We start from the raw sequence: 20,815 nt of genomic DNA, 5'->3' as shown, positions 1-20,815 counted from the left end.
CTCTGAGGAGGAAGCTGATACTCTACCCCCGCACCGACGAACGGACTGTGCGGTGGAAATTTTACCCGGAGCCTCACTGCCCAAAGGACGACTCTATCCCATGAGTCTCCATGAACGCGAAGAGCTCCGGAAATTCATCGACACCAACCTCCAACGAGGGTTCATCCGCCCAGCCTCTAGCCCCCACGCCGCTCCAGTCCTCTTCGTGAAAAAGAAGGATGGGGGGCTCAGACTGTGCACGGATTTCCGAGGACTGAATGCAGTATCCACCAACAACGCCTATCCCATACCGCTCATCCGAGACCTTCTCAACGTCGTGGCCCAAGGTAAGATCTTTACGAAATTAGATCTAAAAGATGCTTACTTCCACGTTCGTATCAAGGCAGGGGATGAGTGGAAAACCGCGTTTAATACGCCCCTCGGACAATATGAATACTTAGTTATGCCTTTTGGATTGACGGGAGCCCCGTCTGTATTCATGTCCATGATAAACGAAGTTCTACACGAATTTCTGTACAAAGGGGTGGTGGTGTACCTTGATGATGTTTTAATTTATTCGGACACCGAGGAAGAACATATTCAAATGGTACAAAAAGTCCCAGACAGCCTCAAGCTGGAGGTCTTGCAGCGCTGTCATGATGCTCCCACTGCTGGACATTATGGGTACCTGAAAACTTTGCACCTAATTCAAAGACAATTCTGGTGGCCGGGCATGCGCAAAGACATTTCCCAATACGTTAGTTCCTGCCCTGTTTGCCTCAGCGCAAAAACCAGAAAAGGGAAACCTCCGGGTCTCCTGCAACCATTGGAAACGCCGAACAGGCCCTGGGAAGTAATCTCCATGGACTTTATCACTGATCTACCTAGTTCAAAAGGACATAATTGTATTTTAGTTGTGGTAGATCTGTTCTCCAAACAAGCTCATTTTATCCCCTGTACTGCCATACCCTCCGCTCGGAAACTAGCGGATCTGTTTCTAAAACACATCGTAAAATTACATTCTTTTCCGTCCAAGGTGATTTCGGATCGCGGCGGACAGTTCGTTGCCAACTTCTGGCGGGAGCTTTTGAAAATGTTGAATATTGAGCAAGGCATCAGTTCAAGCCACCACCCACAAACCGACGGGCAATCCGAAAAAACAAACCAGATATTAGAACAGTTCCTTCGTTGCTACATCAATTTTCAACAAGATAACTGGGTGGACCTTCTCCCCCTAGCCGAATTCTCCTATAACAACAGTGTACACGCTTCAACGGGAGAGGCCCCATTCAAAATTGTATACGGGACTCACTTCAATCCCTTCCCATTGGACGCACCCCCTCTCCATTCCTCTAAACTGCCAGATGTATCTTCATGGTGGGGGGAGGCGGCGCAGCAGTGGACTCTTATTAAGAAGCACCTTGAAAAAGCCAAACTGGATTATAAAAAATACGCAGATCGCCATCGTGTGGCCGAATGGGAATTACAACCCGGAGATCATGTGTATATTTCCACAAAAAACCTGAAACTAGCTCAGACAAGCCGCAAACTCGCTCTAAAATTTCTGGGACCTTTTCCTGTGCGCAAGATAATAAATAAAGTGACTGTTGCTGTAACTTTGCCCAAGAACCTGCGCCATGTACATGATACGTTCCATGTCAGCCTTTTAAAGAGAGCTCCCACCGACAACAAATGGCACATCAAAGCTCCACCCATTCCAACTTTAATTGACGACCAAATACACTATGAGGTACAACAAATTTTGGACTCTAAACTCAAGCGAAATCAGCTTTTTTACCTCATTAGATGGAAGGACTTTGATTCTGGTTACGATGAATGGGTGAACTCTGCACATGTTCATGCTCCTAGATTAACCAAAGCTTTTCATACTCGCTACCCATATAAACCAGGGGGGGATCTGTTTTAAGGGGGGCAGAATGTCAGGTCCAGTATATATCTAAACTGTACTGACTCCATTTTCTAATGCTTCTAGTGTTTAAGTGCTTTCTTCCCAGGTGCACCAGTTCCCAGGCAGCATTCCCACCGGAGGAGACTGTTTTGTCTAACACCGTTCCACCAAGCATTGGCCTTGAAGGAGAGCAGCTTCCCAGGACTGAAAGATGTTGTTTTGAGAACTGTGGGGGGAGGCTGATCCAGATGGGTATTGTTACTCTGTATCCTATGCTTGCTCTTCATTGGTAACAATGATCATGTACCATCCTGAGTCTCCTATTCAGGACAGTGGACTATAATGGACCTTTTCTGCAATAAAGCTTCCTTTGCCAGACACTGGACTTATTCTTGCTTCTAAAGGGAACCTTGCAGAGAGTGCCTTATCTAGCCACAGTCTGACAGAGACCATGTCTTTCTGGACCTGAAGGTTGCTATTAGCATCACTTCTGCACTTTACTGTGTGATCTTCTGAACAGCTCTGTGCAATAGCTGTACTGTGGAAGAGATACAGGGCGTGTGAAGGCAGCTTGCTGTTCACATCATCTATCCCTATGGTTTGAGGGTTTCTTTTCCTTGCGCCTTGTTAAAAACTGTGGTAGACCAGTTGGGGAATCTCTCTGGATAGCATCCATTCTGCTTGGTTCATCACTCTCTGGCTTAGCCAGTCCGCCTCAGAGTTGTCCTCTGTATAAACATATAGTGACCTGTGGGAAGATTCTGAGATTCCACCATACCATGTTTGATGGCTCCGAGTTCCAAAGGGTTTACCCTGTTCATCATTTGTCCTTCAGCCAGATGCCCTATGCCATTCTTCCTTGGGTGTGGGATCCCCATCCTCAAAGACATGTCCATGGTCATCACTGTTCTCTCTGGTTCCTTGAGTGGGACACCATCATGGGACTGAATGAGGTACAGCCACTGGTTGTTTTCCTGCTTGAGAATCTCTGGCAATTCAACTATCTTGGACCTCTTGTGATCTAACGCCCCATGGGATGGCAACAGGCATTTCTGAAGTGCACAGATCAAGATGTCGTTTGGATATGGGAAAGGAGCCACTCTCCATGGCCTAGCTATGCTGTCAGTGATACTAGGATTCTGAAGAACACCATAGGTGGCGTTTTCAGCTCAAAGGAAAGGGCCCAAAGTTGCAAGTGCCTCTGAAAGACTGATGGAAGCCAGACAATCTTCCTTCTGAATGGCAGTCATGACAAATTTTAGCCTTTCCATTCCGACCTTCTTGTTCCTAGGTGTCTATTTTATTTGATCAAATTCCTTTGGATCTAGGGGAAAAGGGACCAGGAGGCACAGAATTGAATTCCACTGATCACAGTATCCAACACCTGCCTGTTTCTTATTATTAGCTGCCAAGGGTTTGTCAAACATTGTAAGCATCCCCCAAACACCATCATGCCTGCTGCCTCGGTGTAGACACATTGAGTTCCCTTCTTTGGCCCTTTAGTATTCTGATTGGATTTGTTGAGGAAGAAGATACTACCATCCTCCTGATGGTTGGTCTGCTTTCCTTTATTTAGTGTTTCTCCAGACAGGTTGATATCTTTGAAAAAAACCACGGTTACTTTGGCTTTGGGGCAAATGGTCTATGTTCCAATTTCTAAGCTAAGTGTTATGCCTGGTTGCCTGAAAACCATGGTCCTTGTTGACCACAGCATAGCATATTGCTGGGGCTATTTTCTTAGTTTTGTTCTTTGGCAGGGTTTTACTGCTCACTGCAGCCAGGTCTGAGACCCGAAAAATGTGGCTCTAGGAAGGAGTGGAGCTGTCACCAATGCTCTGAAGGATGTAGTGGAAATTTCCAATTTTTTGCACACAGCCAGTTCAAACAACTTGATGCTAGAATCCTAGGTAGTCCATCCTTGTCAACAGGCAGCACAGGATTAGATGGCAGGCTGGTTACCAGATCATCCACCAATGGCAGCTTGATCCTCTCAGTAACCCCTGGAACTAATGTATAAGACTGGGGGGGGGGGAATTAAGCGTAGTTAGTTTTGCCAGTTTCCCTCTTAGACTTCTACAAGTATGAGAGACTACTGGAAGGGAATCCCTGATGGGATTATTCCTGATTCTAGGGAAGATTCTCTCCAACCCATTAGTCCTTAAGGGAGAAGACTCCAAGATCCACATCACCTTAGGGAGCTTTCTAGGATACAGCTCCTGAGGAAGACCTGCTAGGGAATTTTCCTTTCTTTTAACAGCTCCCCTGTCTTCTTGGCTGAGGGAGAAAACTGATAGCTCAGGTTCCTCAGGTTGAAGGCTTAATCAAGATCTGTGCTCTTAATGGCCCTTGTATCCTCTTTAATCTGGGGAAGGGGCACCCCTTTTACCTATCTGGAGTCAGACTTCCATACTGGAATGCCTCTCTTGCCTAACTGAGAGTCTAGCTGCTAGACTATTTATTGGTGTGCCTTCAGGACCTCTTTGAATTCCTTATTTCCATCCTGGGTCATGCCAGTCCGTGTGTTAAATAGTAACTATGGCTGCGACTATGTAAATAGGGGGCATGTAATTTCTTTCTCCATAGTGGTGGAAAATGTCATCCAGTCATAGTTGCCTCTGCAACACTGGTCGTTTTTTGAGGTCTCCCATCCAATTGCTAACCAAGGCCAACCCTGCTGAGGTACTGAGATCAAATGAAATCTGGCTTGCCTGGACTGTGATATCACAGTCAGGGGCTGTGATAAGGTCAGAATCATCATTATTCCCCCAGAACTGCTAGGTAATTGAGACTTTTACCCAAGGTCAGCCACCGAGTTCAAGTAATTATGGGAATCAAACCAGCAGGGTAATGATTCATGCCCCAGCACTTAACCACAACATTACAGCAACTCATTTCAGGCTTCCTTGCCTGGTGAATGCAAACCCCAGACCTTCTCCCTTTCACTAGTCTCTTGAGACACCCGGGAGTAGGCCGAGGCCTGGGAATTGGGCAAGTTTAGGCTGCAGGCTTACACTCTCTGAGGCCTGGAAGGAGGCTAGGCCTGCCTTTGCTGACCTACCACCAGCAGAAAATTTTCCAGGCATTCTTGCCTGACGGGTCCAGGCCCATGGGCTTTTTCTCTTTCACTGGCCTACTGAGAGGCCTAGAAGAGGCTGAGGCCTGGGAGTTTGAAAAGTCTAGGCCGCAGGCTGGCACTTTTAGAGGCCTGGGAGATGGCTAGGCCTGCCTTTCCTGACATTCTGCCATCTAGGCCCCTGGGCATTTCTCTTTCACTGGCCTGTTGAGAGGCCCAGGAGGGGCTGAGGCCTGGGAGTTTGGAAAATCTAGGCCACAGGCATATGCTCTTTGAGGCCTGTGAGGTGGCTAGGCCTGCCTTTGCTGACATTTTGCCAACAGAAATTTTCCCTCCAAAAGGAGAAATAAAAGTGAAAGCGTACCTCACAAGTCCCGGCTGAAAGGAAAGAGAAATAAAGGAGGGCTCCTTTTTATTTAGGGCAAGCTGGCTCTGAGGTTTCTACTACACTTTTCTCCTCCCTCCTTCCTTTTGCTGCCCTCATTACCCGCACGATCAGTCTTACTGCGGTTCAGTCGGGGCTGCCGGGGTTGGAGCAGGTCCTCTGCTGCTGCTGGAGGCTGCTCCTTCCAAGCCTGAGGGAGTTCCCGATAATATCGGTCTCTACAACAGGCTACCGCAGACTCAAACACCGCACCCTCTGGCAGTCTGAGGGGAGGGGGTCCTTCCAACCCAAAGGTGGGGAACCTCGGTGGAGTTTTGCGGTTGTGGCTGTGGAACCTAGGAGCAACCTAGAGCCGTCGGCTCTAATGCTCGCTGTCGCTCCGAGCGAAATGGGAGTGGGGTAGGCGGTAGGGCCTTGACTTGCCTTTCCCCTGTGAGCTCCTCACTGCCTGTGGCCTCGGCCTCCCTGAGTACTGGGATTACAGGTGCGCGCCACCACGCCCGGCTCATCTCTGGCAGTTTCTTCTTCACCAGGATCACTGCGCTCTGCAGAGCGTTGCTGAAGACGTCCTGCTTGGATGGCAGGGCCAGAAAGACTGGTGATTCCAGGGACAAGCCCCTCCCTCCAGGATCAAAATCAGCTGACTGACCCTGCCTTCGGAGAGCAGGAGCTATATCCCAAAAGTAAGGACTGCCCCACTCCTAGGACCACCGGAGAAAGACATAGGTGTACTACTGCTGATTGTTTAATAATGTTTAGTATCCCTCAAAATAATTAAGAATTTAGTTACTAGGAAATAAAGACAGAAATAAGGTAAAGTAACAGCTAATAATGAATCAAGCTTGCATTGTTTATAAATAATCAGGAACAGGGAAAGCAGTGTAGTGGTCAAGTCTGCAGATGTTACAAAATTATTCAGGGTGGTGAAACCAAGGCAGATAACGATGTATTCCAAGAGGATCCCTTTAAATTGGGTGACTGGGCAACAGCGTGGCAAATGTTCAATGTAGGCAAGTGTAAAATGGGGCATACTAGAACAAAAATCCTAATATATGCTGGTGAGGTGTGATCTAACAGAGAAAAATCTTTGGACTGTAGCGGACAGATAAATGAAAATATTTATTTAGAATGTGGCTGCAGGGAAAGAGGCAAAATCCACGCTGCAGATTATTAGGAAAAGGAACTTTGAACTTACTGCGGAAGTTCCTTCTATTTAAGGTAGAGGAGGATATCCTGATGCTTCGGTATTCCTCCTCCCATAATCCCTGGAGTCAGGATATTAGGTTATTCCTTTCCTGCCTCTGAGGAGAGAGAGAACTCCTCCTTTCAGAGGGGTTCAGAGATTTGCAGAGTTGTCCTCAGACAGAATTTAATCTGAAGATTAATGCATGTAAAGTGGCAAAGCCAAAAAAAAAAAGGCCAACCTCTTTTCAGCACAAATGAGCATTTTACAGCAGAAAAAATAATTAAGACACGTAAGACAAGAGGGCTCATCATCCCATAGATAAGGGTGGGTCTAGGATGTCCTCCTCTACCTCAAATAGAAGAAACCTTCACATTAAGTCCAAAATTCTTTTCTCATTTGAGGAGAACAGGACATCCTGATGCTTGGGATGTTAGAAATCTTCCCCCAAGATGGGTGGGCTACCCTGTGTTTGATTTTCTTACCTATTAAAGGACTCGCTGTCTGAAGTCCACATCAACCAATGCATAAAAGACCATTTTGTAATGGCATACAAAGGTAGATGTAGCTGTCCATGTGGCTGCTCTACAGATATACAGAATTGACGCATTGGAGTGAAAAGCAGCCATGATTGCTGCACTTCTGCTGAGTGAGGTGTTAATACTTCTGGAGGTTTAAGCCCCTGGGAAGAGAAAGCCAAGACCATGCAGTCTTTCAATCACCTGCTGAGAAATGCTTTGGACACCTTCCTATCCTTGGCTACTGAGTGGCATGCCACGAACAGAGCAACTGATCTCTGGACTGAAGCTGTATGTTGAATATACGTACATAAGGCCATTCACACATCTAAGGCAGGCCAGTTCTTCTCACAATGTGACGGATTAGGGCAGAAGGATGGAAGGTACACCTCCTGAGACCTCTGGAACACCAAATTCACTTTTGGGATGAATGAAGGGTCCAGTCAGAGGAACCACCACATCCTTTTGGAAAGTACAGAAGCCTTTACCTATAGATAGAACTTCCAAATCTGATACGCATCAGGCAGAGGTGATGGCCACAAGGAATCTAAGAGATACCTCTTGTAGTGGCTCAAAAGGAGGGTTTGTAAGTGCTTGAGGAACCACATGAAGTCTCCAGGAGGGAAAACAGTGAGCCACTGGCAGGCTGAAAAAATGTTGCTCCTCTGAGGAAAAGCTTGACAGCTGGGTGGCATGAAAAAGAACCGCATTCAACTGGAGGCAGAACAGAGGCCAGGACCACTACCTGTCTACAGAGCATTAGCTCAAAATCCCTGCTAGAGTTCATCTTGTAAGAAGGAAAGGATGGTGGAGACATCTGTCTCCATCAGTCTTGCATTTCCTTCGGCACCATATGACAAATGCTAGCTATACATCCTGTTTTTTTTAAAAAATAAATTTTTATTATAATAATGCTTACAAATACAAATAGTTACAAAGCTTTTAAAGATATCAATTCCAAGATATTAATAGATAAATGTTTACAGTAAGGTATTCTTAGTATAATGCACAAGATTTCTTTCTAATGATTAATCAAGTAAATGTTTCATGAAATGGTAATCAAACTTTGGCTATAAATTTTAAAAAGTGAGAGAAAAGGCAGTATGTAACTATCATTAGAACACTTAACTTTACTAGAACAAACCCTCCTTCTCTGGCCCCTCCCTTTCCCCCCTAAAGATAGTTAACCATAAGTTCTATTGACTTTCCAATTCCCTCCCTCCCTCCCTCTCCGCCCCCCCTTCCCCCATTTCCCCTCCCCAACATACAGACACTCCTGAACTCGATGACCTGCAAGTAGTTACCCAACAGGTTATTGGTATGAAAAAAAAAAACAAACTAAACCAATTCTGAAAATAGGAAAAGACAGTGAGGGCTAAATTCAATACCTCCCTATTCCTCCACCATCCCAATCCCCTATGACATCTTAATTAAATGCTTCTTTTTTGTTTCACAACATGAAAATTTTGTCCTGAGCATTGAAAACAAATCAGCTAAATTAAATGAACTGGTATTTTACTGTTCTTAATGAGAGATTAAGCAGAGCATTTTTCTTTTCTGTGCATTTCCATTTCTATTGGACTCAATTCCAATAGCTCTAAGAAGTGCTTCTCGAGAATCTTGATCTGTTGCTCTGTGGATTCGGTCTTGATGTGTGACCTCTAGATTAACAAGATTGATCCATTCATAGTTTATTTGCGCTTTCCTTAATGCTTCAGTTGTTCCTTTCAATTCTCTCCTTTTGCTCAGCACTTCTGGTGATAGATCAGTGAAGGCTAATATTGAGGTTCCGTTGTAATCTAGCGCTCCTCTCGCTCTGGCTGCCACAAGAATCTTTTTCTTAATGTTTCCATCCTGAAATGTAGCTATGTCGTCTCTGGGGAACTTTTTCTTTCCCGTTCCTCTATAGGCAGTTTCTATTTTTGGAGCCTCATCTTCATCCTCATTCCACTGCAACTGATTTGTTAGCCATGAAGCCAGAAAGGTTGGCAACTCTTCATTTGAATTAATTATTTTCTTTAAATCCTCTAAATTTAACATTCCTGTTTTACAGCCATTTCCAATCTTAATAATCTTTCCTGATGATGAGCGTTTTTGCGTTGAAGCTCTTTGACTTCTATCTGAGCTGCGTTACTTATGTCGACCGCTTTGTTAGCATCATGAGTTGCCTTATTTATTTCGATTTTCATTTCAGCAAATTATGCTGTAAATTGCTGCGATAGCATTTTCATATTGTCAAGTAAGTTTTTTTCCCATTTGCTTTATCAACTCAGTAATACTGTCTTGTTGGGAGGGTGGGCTTATTTCAGCAGTTTTAGTTGCACCTGCCATTTTGTTTTCCTCTCCCTGCGGTCTCCCCAACTCCAATGCCACCTCCCGGCTCAGAAAAAACTCCTGTAAGTTTTTTTATTGCTTTTACCTGATGCCTCTTTTTCTCGGACATCTGCTTTCCCATGTTTAGTGCGTTTCTTTCGTTGTGACGATTTTGAGAGAGAAATTGGGGGACGGGGGGACGGAGCTCTTGCATTAAGCGTCCTTCCTCCTCTGCATCGACGCCACACCCCCAGCTATACATCCTTTCTGTTGATGCTTGCCTGTTTGCCACCATAGTCTTCACATGTTCAGAGAAACCTAGATCTAGAAGGTCTTGCCACTCATAGATCTAGAAGGTCTTGCCACTCAATCTCCAAGCAGTTAGATGCAATCAGGCTGGGTCTAGGTAATATAGGTGCAATCAGCCTGGGTCCAGTTAGGTGCAATCAGGCTGGGTCCATGTAACATATTGGTCCCTGTGACCAAGTGTTTGACAGGACTGGAATGATTCTAGGAGGCTGGATTGACATCATTATCAGGTCTGAAACAGGGTCTCCTCGGCCAATGTGGAGCCACAAAGATCACTTCTACTCTCTCTCGCTTGAGTTTCTGCAGAGCTTTGGAAATCAGCAGGATTGGAAGAAAGGCATAAAGCAGTCCAGGAGGCCACCTGGGTAGAAGTGCATCTATCTTCTCCACTTGTGGACAATTGTAATGGGAGAAGAAGTACTTTGTCTTCAAATTCAGAGGAGAAACAAAGAGGTCTGCACAGGACTGACCAACTGATGAGTCATTTGTTTGAACAGAATCTGGGACAGGGACTCCTCCACTTGATTCAGTCAAGTCCTACTGACTCAATAGGCCTGTATATTGGAGGCACCATTGATGTATTCCGCTCAGTGCCTGATCATTTCATGATTGAGATCACTTCCTATTGAAGTGTCTGGGATCATCTGCCTCCCTGGTGACTGATATGAGCCTTAGCTGCGCTGTTGTCTGTTGGGACGCAAACATGTTTTGAGGAAGATTTTAGTGCCAGGAAATTCACCCTAAGCTGCAGGAAATTGATGCTTTTGGCCTGTTCTGAAAATGAACGTGTTCACAGGGACTCCCCCAGTCTAAGAGGTTTGCATCTGTAGTGATCAGTAAGTCTGTCCCCGGATGGATCTCTCTGCCTTTGATTAGGTGCAAAGAGATGGTCCACCAATGAAGAGAACTCCCCAGTTGCAGATCGACTCAGTCTCAAGTGACATTTGAAGACTGCTGGCAAGGGAGCAAGAGCCACTGAATGTCCCTGGGTGTGTTCAGGCCCATGGGACTGTGGCAATGGTTGAAATCATGGATCCCGGAAGTTGGACCAGCTGGGAAGATTTCAGAAAAGAATCCTAGGAATATGGGATAGGTAGGCTTTTTTGCACTGCTTTAGTAGGCCCAGGCGTTTTCCTGGTAACTTGAAGCTGGGCCCCCTTGGTAGCCTGTCTCGTACGAAGAACGCAGTAGGAAGTGGGGGGTGCAACTGAAGAGCTGTGCCTCTTTCTACCCTGAGATTGCTCTACTCTGATCATTTCCCTATGAAAGAAGTTAGTCAGCCACTCCTGAAAACGTGGTGGCGGTGGGGCAGCAAATATATCCAACCCCCACCCCCCATCCCAAGGAGCCCAGGGAAACAGGATTAATCTGTTCACTCACCACCTCCTGATTGGTCTTCATGAGAGCTGCAGGGGCGGCCTATGCAGACTGCTTGCAATGGCTGCAGCAGACAGCTAGTTTTCCTTCCAAAACTGTAGCCAGCTTGAGTACTTTCAGTTTCAGCCTGTTGTTCCACAGTTTACTTTTAGCAGCTAATTTGCTCCTCAACTTTTGTTTAGGCCAGCTGTTAGACATAAGGGCTCCAAAGTTGCTTGCTTCTCAGTGTGGTAGCCATCTCCATTTCAGTTGATTGAAATGTAGATGATATATCTGTTCTGGCAGCAAGTCACTACAACAGAGGTGGAGTGGAGCAAGCAAAGGCCAAGATTGTTTTTTCAAACGCAGACATAGAAGGGAAAATATACATGTTAAAGGCACGCTAGGGAACAAAAAATGACTTAAGGAGCTCTGAAGAGAAAAAAAGCCCAAAAGGCAGTCAGGGCTCCAGCCAAGTCCTGCACTTGCTAACAGGCAGGAAAAGAACTGAAGAAAAGAGAGGTCCTCCCTCTCCTCAGAGGTGAGACAAGAATGACCTAATATTCTACCTCCAGGGATCATGGGAGAAGGAGTACCCAAGCAACAGGAATGTCTTCCTCGCCCCAAATGAGAAAGATCTGAAAATAAAATAGCCACTATTATAATGCTCTTGTATAGATCTATGGTGCAGCCCCATTTGAAATACTCTGTACAGTTCTGGTCAACTAAAAAATGATAGTGTAGAGCTGGAAAAAGTACAAAAGAGGGCAACCAAGATGATTAAAGGGTTGTGGCACATCTCCTATGTAGAATGGCTGAAAAGAATCTGGGACTTTTCAGTTTAGAAAAGAGATGGGGGGGGGAGGCAACACAAGTTTATAAAACTATTCATAAGATGGTAAAAGCAGACAGAACTTTTTTCCTCTCCCATAATCGTAACGCCCAATGACACTAATGAGGAATAGATTCAGAATGGACAAAAGGAAATACTTCCTTACTCAGTGAGTGACTGAACTGTGATAGGTGGATGTGGTGATGTGATTCCTCTGAAAGATTTATGTTGGGATTTATACCAAGCCACCAATTCCCTACTTTCCTCCATCGCATAATGTAATTTTTCCCTATAAACACATGCAAAATTATCTCCTTCCAATACGCAGCTGAAAATGTAAGCTCATGCTAAAATAATATTGGTAGTCTTTAAAATGCCACTGGACTTCTTCTATATTCCAGTTTCAACATTCATTTGATGCAACAATTTATATAGGGTTGTTTACAAAGAAGTATCCCAAGGATCCAGATGCCACTTAAACATACTAGCCTGACACCAGAAAACAAAGACTCATCAGCATGATCCAAGGTCTCCATTATCATTACCTAATGCCTATAATGTATAGCAGCACACAAGACCCTGCCTGCAGACTAACAGCCAAACTACCAAGACTACAGCAAACAGGAAAAAGTGAACTGAACTTGGGAGGGAGATGGAAAACTAGGTTTACTGGAGCTAAAAAGAATGTAAAATGAAATTACAAGAAAGAAGAAACATATACGACTATCATACAAGTCTGTTTTTTATCCGCAAGATCAATATTCCTAAACGATTCCTGCATATTCCTCTTTGTCTCTTTACTACTCAAATCTAACCTTTGCTATGCAAATTGACAAAAGGTGTTCTTGGTGACTGCTAGATACTTACCATATACTTTCAGAGCCTAAGCATATTTTGAGATAGAACTTGTACTATTTGGATTGGTTTTTAGTGACAGAAATTAAGTTAGTACAATGGGCAAGGGAGAAAAAGGGAATACTTCTGCTGACTTTCCTACAGCTGTCATCAGACCTGATATTTACAAATATTGTTTTAATGCCTGAATTAAAACATATTCTGATCATTTAGAGTAAGACAGGACAGAAGTAAGAAGTCACATTATGCATGCATCCAGGATTTCTGCATAACAGTGCTTCTTACACCTGTCCATTTATTCAAAGGAGAAAGGAGTAAAAGCCATCAGAGGTTACACAGCTTCAGCCAGGTGATAAAAGCAACTTAAAATTTCTAGTCCAACTGGCTGACGTTTAAAGATAAGCATCTAAACTATCAAAAATATCAACATCTAACCACAGTGTGCTGTTGAGTAAGATAAACTTCTTCCAACAGGAAAGTCTTACCTGAACATATTGTGTTATAGGGCTCATCACAGCTGGAGGCTGCATATACGTCTCTTGGTTATTCCAAACACTGTGGAACTGAGGTGTGGGTGAATTAATAAGTACTGGTCTAGATTGCACATGATAGGCACCTTGGGAGATAAAGAAGTTGACAAAGCTTTTGCACATTTTCAAAATACAACCCTGAAGCTACTCTACTCCAAATTATTAGCACTAGCACAGAAAAATATTTCTAATTCTATACAAGATGTAGATAGCACTATTAAATATGCCATCAAATATGCCATCAAACTGCCCATCATTCTCCAATATTAAAAGTATTTAGTTTTAAGGATAACACGACATCAGGGTACAAAGTTTAACTGCAAGTACATTTCCAAAGAAACTATCAAAAGTTACAGTACGTACATATATTTGGGTGTTTTCTTATTGCAGGTCCTAGCTTGAGTTTCTTCCCATGGAAATTTATTTGCGACTGGAAAAGAAGTGTACATAAACAAGTCTGACCTTTATATCTAATGTTTCATTTTTTATCAATGTGGTTTAAAGCAATGGCAAGCTACAGCACTTTATTGCAAGTGCATCTACCACAGCTATCTGAAATCTGCTTTTGAAGCCACTTGTAACTTCAGTTAACATAGTATATCACCCATTAGTATTTTCTGTTAAAACCTATAATCTTTTACAAGTATTAATTAAGCATAATTACCAATTCAGACAAAAAATAAGGGTAAATAAGGCACAAAGACACAAGTCTCACAATCTCAAACTGGTACTCTTAAAATGATAATGTAAATTATCCAACTTTTTTCAATAAGAAATTCTTCATGAGCAAAAAAGCCTTTTTGTGTCTCATCTAGCAAAGCAGTTAAGAGATGCTTACTCAGGATTATTTCCCCCAGGACAATTATTTTTGCCAGATGTGTTCACAAGCTTTTTTGGGGATTGATCTAGCTGCATGAAATAAATCACCTTCTGAGATACTGGTTTGAAGCTTCATTCCCTGATGTTTAGTAACATTTTTAATACAGCTAGACAAGCGGCAAGTGATCACTTTACCAGGTAGCAGCCTAAGCACAAGCCAAAAAGACAGAGGGATCTGACAATCATAAACTTGTTTTTGCAAAGACAGCAATTAAGTGTCTGTATCAAGAAAGTAGTGAATCTGCGTTGTATCGATTTACTACCCACCTATCCTAAGAAGCACCTACTTTTGCAATAAGGCAGTGCTTTATTGAAGATTTATGCAACTGAACACTCGTCTTATAATTCCTATGTAAAACATCAACTGAATTTAGAATAAGATGTAGTTATTACATGTAAAATTAACTTACTTCCACAATTTTTTGTACATCAACATTGTCCAAAAAAGACACAAATCCATATCTGCAAAGGCAACCCAAGATTAAGTTAAACATTAAATAGTTAAGATTTGTTTAACATACTAGAAGTATATGCAAGCAGACTTCAAAATACATAAGCACTATAAGAAGCACAGACCAAATGAGGTTTTATTCAAGCGAGACTGAAATATCGTTGACTGGTATGACTGTATTTCCTTTAATCTGCATGGGGAAGGGGTGCTTTTAGATGCCTACATATGGAGATGCAGCACACCACATCTTTAGTGAGGTTCAGTACACACACCCTTCCAGAGAGGAGCAAGCAGGCCTGTTATCTATGCTCTGATCACATACAGGCTATATTAATGCAACATGGTGGCCTTTGAAGCTTTAATTGGTATTCAACAGCAAGAGTGCTTAATGATGACGACTACAAAAAAGCTCCATCTTGCCAGTTTAAAAGTATCTTCAAGATTTGATTCTAGGCACAATTAAAACTGCTCGTTAGTTAAGGCATTCATTTGCCTGAAACGAGGGTACTGAAAGGACCATCTGTTGTCATATAAGCTTGCCTAGTGGGTAAGATCTGCTTCAACTGAAGGTGGGTAAGCACTAGCAACAGGGCCTTCCCTGTCATGACAACTTCATTATGGAACTCCTTCCCATAGCAGTTTTTCTAGCAGAGGTTTTCATCATACACTATGTTGAATTTATTATAACAGAATCATTCTAGTTCTCAAATATTCCAACCACTAACCTCATAACAGAATCAGAGTTGAAAGAGACCATGCAGACCTTCTAGTCCAACCCCCTGCTCAATGCAGGATGAGTCTAAAGCATCTCTGACAAATATTCATCCAGCCTCTTCTTGAAAACTGCCAGTGAAGGGGAGCTTACCACCTCCCTAGGCAGCTAATTCCACCTTTGAACTACTCTGACCACGAAAAAGTGTTTCCTAATATCCAGCCAGTACTATTCTGCATGTAATTTAAGCCCATTGCTTCGGGTCCTATCCTCTGCTGCCAACTGGAACAGCTCCTTGCCCTCCTCTAAATGACAGCCTTTCAAATACTTAAAGAGTAATCATGTCCCTCCTCAGTCTCCCCTTCTCCAAACTAAAGGTTCCCAAGGCCGTCAGCCTTTCCTTGTAGGGCTGTCTCCATCTGAATGGAAGTTGTCTTGGGAGTTTTACTGATTTATTATGTTTATATCCCGCCTTCTTTGTGACTCGAGGCAGCTAATGAATTGCAAACTAAAACATACTCCCAAACACTCCCAATACCCCTCTCCCTCATTTCTCTACCTAATCTTTTAGAACGGATTACTTATTCACATGTATATTCTACCTTTTTAGCTCCGCTTATCCCTCAAGGCAGTTCACAGGACAGTAATCAGTTACACACACCACTGAGGTTCAGCAATATGATACATTTTTTAGTTTGAACTTATCCATCCAGCTTTAACTTTCAGCTATTAATTCTCAATAGACTTCATGATATCTTGTTTCATAGAAGCCGGCAGACAACAGAAGAATGAGATTAACAAATGCAGATCAGTTTGTATTACACAGAAAAAGAAATAAAATTAGTAGTAACAGCACTGATTGTCTTTATCAATGAATACAGAGTCTACATTTCTACAGACAGAGGATGTGTCTCCATGCATGGTAATATCTATCCTGAACTACTGCAGCCGTCTCCAAAGAGTGGAAGTTATTGGTTTGGTGAGACTCTACAAATGAATAGGTGCATCTAGGCACAGCTTAAAAACATGCTTGTACCTAGATTTATTAGATGATCAAGAAAAAACTCAGAAATTATGCTCACAGTTAGACAGAGCTGCTCCATACATTAAGCTACAGGGAAGCAATTCAAGTACAAGACTGAAAGCAGACTCAGTTCCAGCTCTAGAACCAAACCATGCCTATAGATGTCATTTTAAGTCTCAGGCTTCAGTGTGTGCAAGGTGACCAATGTCTGAACAATATAAAAGAACTAGATTAAACACGATCCTTTGCCATAAGCTGGTAACTCAAATTTAAACAGCACATTAAGAATGTGCAAGTAAATGCAGCATCTGACTGGTGTACAATACATTTTATAATGTAGATGATAAGGCAATGATAACAAGGACAAAAAATTAAGCAGAACATTAACTTAAATACAGTGATAGCTGTACTACAAATACCAATTTTTTCACATTTCGTTTTTCTTTACATCTTAATAGAACTATTTTATTCTATTATTATTGCAAGCAACCTCAGGAATTTTAAAAACACAGTACAGATACTTTTAAGTACATAAAATCTGTTATCCCTGTATTGTAGACAGAAGAGAGTCTCAAAGTTTGATTCTCTGGTTCAAGATTAGTTGGCTTAAAAAGCAGTTGATATTTGTTTTGCACTATGGTGTCTTCCAACCTACTGCACAAGAGTTCACTATAACTGCTAATGTGTTATGTTGTCATCTTAATAATCTACTTGTACTGATCAAATCACATTTTGTCAAAAGCTTCATAGTAAAAGACACACACTAAGCACGTGCTTTTTAACATCTAGCCTGATGAAGAGTTCTGGAGAAATCAAAATCCTGCATATTGTGCTTATCTGGCTGGTCTTAATAAAAAAATGTGAAAACCTAAACCAGCATTCTACTCACCCCTTGGACACACCAGTTCTATCCGTGATTATTTTAACTTCTTTAACAGTGCCATATCGTGCAAAGAAGTTACGAATCTCTGTCTCATCCATCTAATGTAAGATCATACAATAAAAAATGGACTACATTAAAAAGTCATTAATTCAATAACTACTGCTTTCAAAACAAAGTAACAAAACACTTACCAATTCATCTACCTTGTCAGCCTCAAATAAATTTTGGTTGCCCATCAAAGTAAGAAAAACCAAACCGAAAGAGTTTTCTGCATGTACATATACCAAAGTAAACACAATAGAAATTCAACAATTGGTTACGAATATTCAGGTGAAATAAAGAAATCTGTTAATTCTGCCTCGGTCACTGGTCTCAGCCAATGAGAAGGTGTCTCGGAGAAAATTCTTGAAGGAAGATGAAGTGTTAAGACAGATTATGAACTGAGGAGTTTAGACAGTTTAATAATGAGAGTTCCACATTAAATAAAGCAAAAACCCCAAGATCAACAAGAACAAAAACCAACTGCTAGCTACCCAGATGCTCCAGATAAATCTTCACAAGATTTTATACACAGACTTCAGACTTAAAAACTAGTAGAGACTTTTGTAAGAGATTATGGGCCAGGGATTTATGTATTAATATTTCAGAGAGTTGGCAGAGGAAAATATACATCCAATTATGTAATTTCTTAAGGGAAGTTCAACTAAAATATAATTTTGGTAGCATAATACACCAAGTAAGATATTAAAAAGCAATGCAATTATAGGTTGCAAATATCAAAAAGAGAATGTGGAATTTTTTTTCCTCACTTACGTTAGGCTTGTGCTATACCCAGATGCATGGGAGTCAAATCAAGTAAACTTCTTTTTTAAAGGGTTAAACTACTGACTGTGTGTTTGACTGCATAAGAAGGAAGTATGGCAGGGCTACCCCTGCCATTGCACATATGCTGGACAATGGGACGCCACAGCGCACACAGCTACCCCATCCAAGTGATCAAGCCCTCCCCCCCAGCCTGTTAGAAGCATCACTGGGGCTCAGCTCCCTTCTCCCTTTTGTTTTCTGGCCCACCAACACCCACACAAGTAGATGCTGTAGGATTTTTGGTACCCGGGCCAGAAAACTTGCCTACCTTTGTATTATGAAGTTATTACATCAAAATCTATTAACAGCTTCAACAAATTGTTTTCATCCGCCTCCAGATAGTAACCTCAGGTCCATCAGATAAGGAACACTTAATAAAAGTACTTCCAGTCACAGGAATTGACATTTTGATAACTGTTAAAAGACTAGCCTTAGCACTCTTATTGAATGATCGACTGCTTATATTTAACAGCTGTATTCTCTTGTAATTATTTGAAAATTAAGTTTTTTCCAGGAGCGATCTTCCTCAGGAAATAAAGCTATTAATTAAAAAAATGAAAGGTACTGTTTTTTTTTTTAACACGCACTCACACAAATAATTTTGGGCATAAATATTTCTGCTAACCCACACAGGAAGATAAAAGTGTCAATCATTTTCCCCTAATAAATCAGTCTCACTGAAACTAGTTTTTTCCCATTGTTATATTAGGACAATGTAGACATTTTGCAGAGTGACAGGGCTTCATCCTTTGTTTAAGACAGTCGTGGGGAGACAGTGTACAGGCGGGGGGGGGGAGCCTTTTTACTGTGAAAAAAAGTTACCTGCCTTCAGGTTAGGACTAGTTATAAATCCAAATAAACCCAATACAGGACCTTATAAACACTCAACACTATGAAACAAGTACATACCCGTATATCTATTCCTCCTACAAAAATGGTATTTGGCATGATTTTCCCTTCAGGTAAAACATAACCTTGGCTTGTTGCAGGCAACTGAACACTTTCATCCCTGGAAATGCTTGAACTCTGTGTGTCTTGATTTGCAACAGACTGAAAAATACATTTTATATGATTAGTTATAAAAAGGCATGTTTTGCATCCAAAGCTATTTCAATACTGGTGGCACAAGTATTAGAAAATATTCAAATGGCATTTTCATCTTACGTTCATGCTGCTTAAACAGGATCAAATCAACTGCTTCTTTTTCTATGCTAACATTCATTTGAACGCTGTCTGTTCATAATATGATCTACACTAGTGACCTTTGCAAACTTTAAAAAAAAAATTATGCACGCTGTAGTAGAGATCAAGTAGCACATCTTACTCTTAACATGACATGAAATAAAGCTATATCCCCAGTGGCCATCTTTGACTACATCCCCAACATCTAGGCTCTAAAGTAACACCATGCCTCTAAACTTCAGGATCATGATCTTAAAGAGTCTGAATAAAACAATTAACAGATTCTTCTTGGTTGACCCACATAGCTTTTACAGTGGAAAGTTCACACCTCCCACCACTTCTCTCAGGTCAACCATTCTTCCTGCAAAAGGGAGTAAAAATGGGGGGGGGGACGTTAAGAAGCCTTTTTCCAATAATCCCCTTCTTCCACAAGGAACTGGTGGATTTTTTTAAAAATATGACGCTCCAGAGAAAAAGCCACAGAAGAAGTGAGCAGAGTTTTTAAATCTGTATCTCCAAGCTATACCTGCAAGTTGCGAAGGTCCCCCAGGTTACCCTAACCGAAATACACGGAAAGGTCGCAATAGTTTCCTAAGGTAAATTTCATTTTTACTGTTTCTGCCTTGGGAACAGTGATCTTGCAACGTAATCTTCATAGATACACACTATCAAGAGCAAGATTCTGGTCCAGTAGCACCTTTCAGACCAACTAGATTTCCAGTGTATGAGCTTCCGAGTCAAAGCTCTCTTCTTTAGATATCCATACCCGAGAAATCTAGCTAGTCTTTAAGGTGCTACTGGACCCGAATCTTGCTTTACTTCTACTACAGACCAACAGGGCTACCCACCTGAAACACGTGAACAAGTTGCTCAGCGTTACTTACGGAGCAATCCTAGACAGAGGTACAATCTTCTAAGTCCGCTAAAGTACTTAAAAGGGGTGTAATTGTTAACCTGCATGGCTTGAGAAAACAATACATGTCCTCCTACTAGCCCGCTGCTTTTCTGCCGATCTACTAAACACACCACAGCGTTTTCCTTAGAACTGCCGTTTGTTACCGCACAACAAGATGGTGCAACAGCGTCGCCCAAACCTCCTTGTCTTCACCTCCCACAGCAGCCCGAGCCTTCCCCAACACCGCCTCGCCCTCGATCGGAGGAGCAACTACTTCCCGCCCTTTTCCCTCCAGCCCGCTATGCCGTCGTCGGATCACAACGCGCCTTTTCAGACAGCTCACTTTGGTGTGGCTTAATCCTTCCCCCGCCAACAGTCCTTTCTCTCAAGTTTCACGTAGTCTTAAAAATCGACCAATGGAACCCCTCCCAGTTCATTTCAACGAGCCTCTCGCGCCGTCCCTCACGACTTGCCTCCGTCCAAAGGAAAACCCAAACCTTGTCGTCCCGCGCGTTTGTTCCTTCACACCTTAACCCCTCTCATGAAGACGATCTTATAATAAAGCCACTCCCAATACTCTCACGCACCATTTCCCCCACCTTAAAAATATTGGCTTTCCTTGTTAACTTACCATCCTGCCACACTTTAGATACAGCCTAAATGCCTAAAAGGTTTTCTTTAAA

At 42.4% G+C, this 20,815-nt stretch overlaps 1 protein-coding gene across 1 annotated transcript in view; it reads right to left on the bottom strand.

Moving 5' to 3' along the window:
* Window positions 1-19,018, bottom strand: part of DAZL (deleted in azoospermia like) — a 44,498-nt gene extending 25,480 nt beyond the window's left edge. Inside the window, exons 1-5 of the mRNA XM_054991579.1 lie at window positions 18,965-19,018; window positions 17,198-17,289; window positions 14,532-14,583; window positions 13,606-13,672; window positions 13,198-13,328 (exon numbers count right to left, since the gene is read on the bottom strand). Coding sequence (XP_054847554.1) covers window positions 13,198-13,328; window positions 13,606-13,672; window positions 14,532-14,583; window positions 17,198-17,289; window positions 18,965-19,003 — 381 coding nt within the window. The 5' untranslated portion in view covers window positions 19,004-19,018. The remainder of the gene's footprint in view (window positions 1-13,197; window positions 13,329-13,605; window positions 13,673-14,531; window positions 14,584-17,197; window positions 17,290-18,964) is intronic.
* Between the last annotated feature and the right edge of the window lie 1,797 nt (window positions 19,019-20,815).

This window comes from Eublepharis macularius, chromosome 11, assembly GCF_028583425.1.
Source record: "Eublepharis macularius isolate TG4126 chromosome 11, MPM_Emac_v1.0, whole genome shotgun sequence".
Lineage (NCBI taxonomy): Eukaryota > Metazoa > Chordata > Lepidosauria > Squamata > Eublepharidae > Eublepharis > Eublepharis macularius.
This window is presented reverse-complemented; position numbering and strand designations above follow the sequence as displayed.